The sequence below is a fragment of the Nerophis lumbriciformis genome, linkage group LG01 (assembly GCF_033978685.3).
Source record: "Nerophis lumbriciformis linkage group LG01, RoL_Nlum_v2.1, whole genome shotgun sequence".
Taxonomy (NCBI): Eukaryota; Metazoa; Chordata; class Actinopteri; order Syngnathiformes; family Syngnathidae; genus Nerophis; species Nerophis lumbriciformis.
Window position 1 is genome coordinate 70730001 of NC_084548.2, and position 9997 is coordinate 70739997.

General features: G+C 36.4%; 1 protein-coding gene across 1 annotated transcript in view; it reads right to left on the bottom strand.

Moving 5' to 3' along the window:
* The window catches only part of tshz2 (teashirt zinc finger homeobox 2), a 166495-nt gene extending 156848 nt beyond the window's left edge, over positions 1-9647 (bottom strand). Inside the window, exon 1 of the mRNA XM_061925330.1 lies at positions 9151-9647. Within this exon, the coding sequence (XP_061781314.1) occupies positions 9151-9190 (40 nt within the window). The 5' untranslated portion in view covers positions 9191-9647. The remainder of the gene's footprint in view (positions 1-9150) is intronic.
* Positions 9648-9997: the final 350 nt, after the last annotated feature.

Consider the following 9997-nt stretch of genomic DNA (forward strand, 5'->3'; position numbering starts at 1 on the left):
AATAATCATCACTTATTTTTTTTCCTTTAATTGTTACATCATCAGCTGAAGAACAAGAGTTAGTGATAATTATGACCCATAAAAGCACATTAAAATAGGGTGCACTACCTAGCTGCAACCAGCAGAGGTGCCGTTGATCCAAATCGTTTGTTTCCAATGTTTTTCTTTTGTTTCAAATATTATTATTTTTTTGTTTGTGTAACAAAATATATATTATAATTGAAAATATCCATGCGGAAATATCTTTACATTTTGGTAATATTAAACATATTTTTTACAATTTAAAATCAAATACATAAAAAAAAAAAAAAAAAAATTGAGTCACGTTACACCTCTAATCAACATTCGTATACCAACGAAGAAGAGGAAGATTGAGTCACGTGACCAGCCCTGACCAAATTAATAATCATGTCGGAACACACTTTATTGTCATTTAAAGTGATAAAAACATATAACTATATAATACATATTTTTTTAAATACAAATAATCATCACTTATTTATTTTCCTTTAATTGTCACATCATCAGCCCCGACCAAAATATGAAGAACAAGAGTTAGTGATAACTATGACCCATAAAAGCACATTAAAATAGGGTGCACTACCTAGCTGCAACCAGCAGAGGTGCCGTTGATCCAAATTGTTTGTTTCCAATGTTTTTCGTTTGTTTCAAATATTATTATTTTTTTGTTAAGTGTAATAAAATATATATTATAATTGAAAATATCCATACAGAAATATCTTTACATTTTGGTAATATTAAACATATTTTTTACAATTTAAAATCAAATACATTAAAAAAAAATAAAAAAAATTGAGTCACGTTACACCTCTAATCAACATTTGTATACCAACGAAGAAGAGGAAGATTGAGTCACGTGACCAGCCCTGACCAAATTAATAATCATGTTGGAACACACTTTATTGTCATTTAAAGTGATAAAAACATATAACTATATAATACATATTTTTTTAAATACAAATAATCATCACTTATTTATTTTCCTTTAATTGTCACATCATCAGCCCCGACCAAAATATGAAGAACAAGAGTTAGTGATAACTATGACCCATAAAAGCACATTAAAATAGGGTGCACTACATAGCTGCAACCAGCAGAGGTGCCGTTGATCCAAATTGTTTGTTTCCAATGTTTTTCGTTTGTTTCAAATATTATTATTTTTTGTTAAGTGTAATAAAATATATATTATAATTGAAAATATCCATACAGAAATATCTTTACATTTTGGTAATATTAAACATATTTTTCACAATTTAAAATCAAATACATAAAACAAAAAATATTCATGAAAAATGAATAATCATGTCGGAACACACTTTCTTGTCATTTAAAGTGATAAAAACATATAACTATATAATACATATTTTTTTAAATACAAATAATCATCACTTATTTATTTTCCTTTAATTGTCACATCATCAGCCCCGACCAAAATATGACGAACAAGAGTTAGTGATAACTATGACCCATAAAAGCACATTAAAATAGGGTGCACTACCTAGCTGCAACCAGCAGAGGTGCCGTTGATCCAAATTGTTTGTTTCCAATGTTTTTCGTTTGTTTCAAATATTATTATTTTTTTGTTAAGTGTAATAAAATATATATTATAATTTAAAATATCCATACAGAAATATCTTTACATGTTGGTAATATTAAACATATTTTTTACAATTTAAAATCAAATACATAAAACAAAAAATATTCATGAAAAATGAATAATCATGTCGGAACCCACTTTATTGTCATTTAAAGTGATATAAACATATTGTAACTATATAATACATATTTTTTTAAATACAAATAATCATCACTTATTTATTTTCCTTTAATTGTCACATCATCAGCCCCGACCAAAATATGAAGAACAAGAGTTAGTGATAACTATGACCCATAAAAGCACATTAAATAGGGTGCACTGCCTAGCTGCAACCAGCAGAGGTGCCGTTGATCCAAATTGTTTGTTTCCAATGTTTTTCTTTTGTTTCAAATATTATTATTTTTTGTAAGTGTAATAAAATAATAGGGCTGCAACAACTAATCGATTAAATCGATTAAAATCGATTATAAAAATAGTTGGCGATTAATTTAGTCATCGATTTGTTGGATCTATGCTATGCGCATGCGTATTTTTTATTTATTTATATTTTTTTATAAACCTTTATTTATAAACTGCAACATTTACAAACAGCTGAGAAACAATATATCAAAATAGGTATGGTGCCAGTATACTGGGGTTTTTTTTCAATAAAATACTGGAAAGGATAGAAATGTAGTTTGTCTCTTTTATCCGATTATTAATCGATTAATCGAAGTAATAATCGACAGATTAATCGATTATCAAATTAGTTGTTAGTTGCAGCCCTATAAAATATACATTATAATTGAAAATATTCATGCAGAAATATATTTACATTTTGGCAATATTAAACATATTTTTACAATTTAAAATAGGGCTGGGCGATATTGCCATTTTTTAATATCGCGATATTTTAAGGCCATATCGCGATACACGATATATATCTGGATATTTTGCCTTAGCCTTGAATGAACACTTGATGCATATAATCGCAGCAGTATGATGATTCTATGTGTCTACATTAAAACATTCTTCTTCATACTGCATTAATATATGCTACTTTTAAACTTTCACGCAGAGACGGAAATCACAACAAAAAAAAAAATCACTATTTTTTTTCATACGGTGTTGATGTGGAAATGTTTGCCTCGGCATTTTGATGGTGTGGCACCGAACGGAGATGTTGACGTGCGGAGTAAGCCCGTGGGGTGACTTTTCAAATGATGCTACATATTAGCAGTGTAGCCGAGTGTCCTGGCTTCGCCTATACGGTGTACTTATCTAATAAAATAATAATCGGGAGACATTAGAGCAGGGTCGGTAGCCACCGCTTCTTTAATGTCAACATCACATACCTCCGTCCACAACCACACACACCCTACGTCACAGCCCTACGGCAACAACTCTGGAGGGACAAAACTCCTCCTCCTTACCTAACACACTCCGGTAACTTGGCACACCCTGAACTGTTTGTTACAGCAGTAATGCTACTTTTTATAGCAACCTTTTAACCAACAAAATACGGTTGTCTGTCTGACATATTCCCACTTGAAGCCAAACCACCGCCAGACGATGGACCCCCTGCTGTTTTTCTTAGGAATTAATTATTCCTCCATTTGTTACCAGATGCGCATCTTCTTTCTCTCGTATTACCGCTAGCATCACAGCTAATTTTAGCCATGCTGCTACCTCTCTGCTCGGGGAGGGCGTATACGTATGTCGTGACAGTATGTGACGTGAGTAAGAAGGTGCGCTTGCTGTCTGTGAGAGGGAGACACAGGAAAGAGTGAGAAGAGACTGTAGTGTAATGCCCGCAGCTAAAAGCAACTGCGTGAGAACGCATACTCGATATCACGATATAGTCATTTTCTATATCGCACAGAGACAAACCCGCGATATATCGCGTATATCGATATAGACTTAGACTTCCTTTTTATTCTCATTCAAATTTGAACTTTACAGCACAGATAAGAACGAAATTTCGTTACATAAGCTCATGGTAGTGCAGGATAAAAAAAAGCAATAAGGTGCATATATAAATAAATAAATATATAAAATATAAATAAATAAATAGATTACTGTACAGATAAATATATTGCACTTTTTCACATGCGTCCACGTTTATGGATGTATGTTATATTGTCTTTTTTATTCAGGATAAAAAAGCAATAAGGTGCATATATAAATAAATAAATATATAAAAATATAAATAAATAAATAGATTATTGTACAGATAAATATATTGCACTTTTTCACATGTGTCCACGTTTATGGATGTATGTTATATTGTCTTTTTTATTCAGGATAAAAAAGCAATAAGGTGCATATATAAATAAATAAATATATAAAAATATAAATAAATAAATAGATTATTGTACAGATAAATATATTGCACTTTTTCACATGTGTCCACTTTTATGGATGTATGTTATATTGTCTTTTTTATTCAGGATAAAAAAACAATAAGGTGCATATATAAATAAATAAATAAATAAATATATAAAATATAAATAAATAAATAGATTATTGTACAGATATTGTAAAGATAAATATATTGCACTTTTCCACATGCGTCCACGTTTATGGATGTATGTTATATTGTCTTTTTTATTCCAGCGAGTTCATCCATTTTGGGGGGAGTTGAGAGGATCATTTAATTCAGGGGTGCTCATTACGTCGATCGCGATCTACCGGTCGATCTCGGAGGGTGTGTCAGTCGATCACCAGCCAGGCGTTAAAAAAATAGTCCTAAAAATGAGCGATCATAAATCTTCACTATGACGTCACTTTCGTCACTTGATTGACATTCACGGCACCCGAGGGTCTTCTGAGATGACACCGGCTGCTGCCAGCTCGTTAAAATTACCGACTGGAAGGCGAGAAACACTTTATTTCAACAGACTCTGGCGCCGTACCTGTCGTCAAAACTCCAAAGACCGACTGCACAGTTGCACAATAAAAGCTCTGCTTCATCCCGCCTGCGCTACCAAAATAAGAGTCTCAGGAAGCTGGCGTGCACAAGCTAGCAAGCTACGGAGTTTGCCGACAATGTATTTCTTGTAAAGTGTATACAAAGGAGTACGGAAGCTGGACAAATAAGATGCCAAAAACCAACCACTTTCATGTGGTATTGGACAGAAAGGAGGACTTTTTTTCTCCTCCATTCGAAAATGCGGACGTTATCATCACCACCGTCTGATTCCAATCAATGCAAGTCATCACAATCAGGTAATACACCAACTTATATTCTTGTCTTCATGAAAGAAAGGAATCTATATGTGTTAAACATGCTTGTATTATCTTTAACCACCTTTTAAGTTGTTAACAATATTAACTATATGTGTTAAACATGCTTGTTTTATCTTTAACCACCTTTAAGTTGTTAACAATATTAACTATATGTGTTAAACATGCTTGTTTTATCTTTAACCACCTTTAAGTTGTTAACAATATTAACTATTTGTGTTAAATATGCTTGTATTATTTTTAACCACCTTTAACTTGTTAACAATATTAACTATATGTATTAAACATACTTGTGTCATCATTAAACACCTTTAATGTATTAACAATATTAACTATATGTGTTAAACATGCTTGCATTATCATTAAACACCTTTAACTTGTTAACAAAAACATATATTTCATAAATAAGTAAATGTAAATGATATATATGAATGAGGTAGATCCCCACGACTTGATCAATTGAAAAGTAGCTCGCCTGCAGAAAAAGTGTGAGCACCCCTGATTTAATTGAATTATGATGCGTTCAAGAGTCTTACGGCCTGTGGGAAGAAGCTGTTACAGAACCTGGAGGTTCTGCTTCGGAGGCTGTGCGGAACCTCTTTCTAGAGAGTTACATATCGCCCAGCCCTAAATCAAATAGATTAAAAAAAAACAAAAATGGATTGCACTTTTTCATGGATGTATGTTATATTGTCTTTTTTATTCCAGCGAGTTCATCCATTTTGGGGGGAGTTGAGAGGATCATTTAATTATGATGCGTTCAAGAGTCTTACGGCCTGTGGGAAGAAGCTGTCACAGAACCTGGAGGTTCTGCTTCGGAGGCTGCGGAACCTCTTTCTAGAGCAGGGGTCGGCAACCCGCGGCTCTCGAGCCGCATGCGGCTCTTTAGCGCCGCCCTAGTGGCTCTCTGGAGCTTTTTCAAAAAATGTATGAAAAATGGAAAAAGATGAGGGGGAAAAAAATCTATTTTTGTTTTAATATGGTTTCTGTAGGAGGACAAACATGACACAAACCTCCCTAATTGTTACAAAGCACACTGTTTATATTAAACATGCTTCACTGATTCGAGTATTTGGCGAGCGCCGTTTTGTCCTACTAATTTTGGCGGTCCTTGAACTCACCGTAGTTTGTTTACATGTATAACTTTCTCCGACTTTCTAGGACGTGTTTTATGCCACTTCTTTTTTCTGTCTCATTTTGTCCACCAAACTTTTAAGGTTGTGCATGAATCCACAAAGGTGAGTTTTGTTGATGTTATTGACTTGTGTGGAGTGCTAATCAGACATATTTGGTCACTGCATGACTGCAAGCTAATCGATGCTAACAGGCTATTTAGGCTAGCTATATGTACATATTGCATCATTATGCCTCGTTTGTAGCTATATTTGAGCTCATTTAGTTTCCTTTAAGTCCTCTTAATTCCATGACACACTATCTGTATGTCTTTAAATTTTTTGCGGCTCCAGACAGATTTGTTTTTGTATTTTTGGTCCAATATGGCTCTCTCAAAAGCAAGAAGGTGCATATATAAATAAATAAATAAATATATAAAATATAAATAAATAAATAAATTATTGTACAGATAAATATATTGCACTTTTCCACATGCGTCCACGTTTATGGATGTATGTTATATTGTCTTTTTTTATTCCAGCGAGTTCATCCATTTTGGGGGGAGTTGAGAGGATCATTTAATTATGATGCGTTCAAGAGTCTTACGGCCTGTGGGAAGAAGCTGTCACAGAACCTGGAGGTTCTGCTTCGGAGGCTGCGGAACCTCTTTCTAGAGCAGGGGTCGGCAACCCGCGGCTCTCGAGCCGCATGCGGCTCTTTAGCGCCGCCCTAGTGGCTCTCTGGAGCTTTTTCAAAAAAATGTATGAAAAATGGAAAAAGATAAGGGGGAAAAAAAATCTATTTTTGTTTTAATATGGTTTCTGTAGGAGGACAAACATGACACAAACCTCCCTAATTGTTACAAAGCACACTGTTTATATTAAACATGCTTCACTGATTCGAGTATTTGGCGAGCGCCGTTTTGTCCTACTAATTTTGGCGGTCCTTGAACTCACCGTAGTTTGTTTACATGTATAACTTTCTCCGACTTTCTAGGACGTGTTTTATGCCACTTCTTTTTCTGTCTCATTTTGTCCACCAAACTTTTAAGGAAAGGTGAGTTTTGTTAATGTTATTGACTTGTGTGGAGTGCTAATCAGACATATTTGGTCACTGCATGACTGCAAGCTAATCGATGCTAACAGGCTATTTAGGCTAGCTATATGTACATATTGCATCATTATGCCTCGTTTGTAGCTATATTTGAGCTCATTTAGTTTCCTTTAAGTCCTCTTAATTCCATGACACACTATCTGTATGTAGTATGTCTTTAAATTTTTTTGCGGCTCCAGACAGATTTGTTTTTGTATTTTTGGTCCGAATATGGCTCTCTCAAAAGCAAGAAGGTGCATATATAAATAAATAAATAAATATATAAAATATAAATAAATAAATAGATTATTGTACAGATAAATATATTGCACTTTTTCCACATGCGTCCACGTTTATGGATGTATGTTATATTGTCTTTTTTTTATTCCAGCGAGTTCATCCATTTTGGGGGGAGTTGAGAGGATCATTTAATTATGATGCGTTCAAGAGTCTTACGGCCTGTGGGAAGAAGCTGTTACAGAACCTGGAGGTTCTGCTTCGGAGGCTGCGGAACCTCTTTCTAGAGCAGGGGTCGGCAACCCGCGGCTCTCGAGCCGCATGCGGCTCTTTAGCGCCGCCCTAGTGGCTCTCTGGAGCTTTTTCAAAAAAATGTATGAAAAATGGAAAAAGATAAGGGGGAAAAAAAATCTATTTTTGTTTTAATATGGTTTCTGTAGGAGGACAAACATGACACAAACCTCCCTAATTGTTACAAAGCACACTGTTTATATTAAACATGCTTCACTGATTCGAGTATTTGGCGAGCGCCGTTTTGTCCTACTAATTTTGGCGGTCCTTGAACTCACCGTTGTTTGTTTACATGTATAACTTTCTCCGACTTTCTAGGACGTGTTTTATGCCACTTCTTTTTCTGTCTCATTTTGTCCACCAAACTTTTAAGGAAAGGTGAGTTTTGTTGATGTTATTGACTTGTGTGGAGTGCTAATCAGACATATTTGGTCACTGCATGACTGCAAGCTAATCGATGCTAACAGGCTATTTAGGCTAGCTATATGTACATATTGCATCATTATGCCTCGTTTGTAGCTATATTTGAGCTCATTTAGTTTCCTTTAAGTCCTCTTAATTCCATGACACACTATCTGTATGTCTTTAAATTTTTTGCGGCTCCAGACAGATTTGTTTTTGTATTTTTGGTCCGAATATGGCTCTCTCAAAAGCAAGAAGGTGCATATATAAATAAATAAATAAATATATAAAATATAAATAAATAAATAGATTATTGTACAGATAAATATATTGCACTTTTTCCACATGCGTCCACGTTTATGGATGTATGTTATATTGTCTTTTTTTTATTCCAGCGAGTTCATCCATTTTGGGGGGAGTTGAGAGGATCATTTAATTATGATGCGTTCAAGAGTCTTACGGCCTGTGGGAAGAAGCTGTTACAGAGGTTCTGCTTCGGAGGCTGCGGAACCTCTTTCTAGAGAGTTACATATCGCCCAGCCCTAAATCAAATAGATTAAAAAAACAAAAACAAATGTATTGCACTTTTTCATGGATGTATGTTATATTGTCTTTTTTTATTCCAGCGAGTTAATCCATTTTGAGGGGAGTTGAGAGGATCATTTAATTATGATGCGTTCAAGAGTCTTACGGCCTGTGGGAAGAAGCTGTTACAGAACCTGGAGGTTCTGCTTCGGAGGCTGCGGAACCTCTTTCTAGAGAGTTATATATCCCTAAATCAAATACATTAAAAAAATAAAAAAATAAAAAAACATTTATTTTCAATGAATATTGAGTCACGTTACACCGCTAGTCAACATCTTTATCCCAACGAAGAAGAAGAAGATTGAGTCACGTGACCAGCGCTAACCAAAATATTAGCTTAACGACAACCACAATAATAACGTAATAAAATACATCAAAAGTGAGCATTATAATGTTGGGGGGGCGGGAATGAGAAGGTGTACCTAATAAAGTGACTGCCGATTCGAAGTCACGCGCGTGGAAACAAGCCAAAAGAAAGTTCGTTGAAGCGGGAGCAGGGGGGGGGGGGGGGGTTTGGGGAGGTCGGTGACCATGGCAACAGAGGCAAAACAAGCCTAATAAAATAAAAAGGGAGGCGAGGGTCTTACCTGCAGCCCGTCGAGGCGCCTGCTGCTTCCGGCGTGGCATGCTGCCGTGGAGGGGTAGGGTGGGGGGGGTTACGCCGTGGGAAAAGGGGGTGGCGTTCACGCGCGTGCCCAGGTGCAACCACGATGCGCGGGGCCACGCTCGTGCGCGCGCATACAAAAAAAAAAAAAGAAAGACAGACGCGCGATCCTTTTCGGGGTTGTTCTTCTTCTTCTTCTTCTTTCTTTTTGTTAGGACGTCGCCCTCCAATCCAACTCTGATTAAATACACAAACACTTCCTCCTCCTTCTTCTTCTTCTCTTCCTGCTTCTTCTTCTTCGTCTCGTCCTTCTACGCGGGACGCAGCGTCCTCCTCGCCGTGTCCATCAGCTCGTGGAGTGGGAGTGGGAGTGGGCGCGGAGAAAAGGAGCGGACTTATTGTGCTGCGTTCGCCGCCGAGCGCGGAGCGACGATGTGAGCGCGGCGGAGGTCCAGGAGAAACTGAAGATGGCAAACTCCTCCTCCTCGCTTCTTTCCCGCCCTTCTTCCGACCTGACGACGACGACGGTGATGATGATGATGATGATGATGATGGTGATGGTGATGATGATGATGAGAGCGTTAGTGAGGGAGAGAATCTGCAGTTTATTAAAGGAACAAAAGCCCATCATTTCTTTCTTTACATGTCTCTTTTGTTGTCTTTCTTCTCTCCAACGCGCATGACGTCACTTTGTAGTCAAGGCTGCGCGCTTCCTTTCACCAACGGAACAACTTCAAAGGTCGAACAACCGATCGGTCCACGGTCAAGTCAGGAGTCAAGAGTCTGTTCCAGGGTACAAGCAATCATTTGGTCGCCCTCCTAACTGCCAC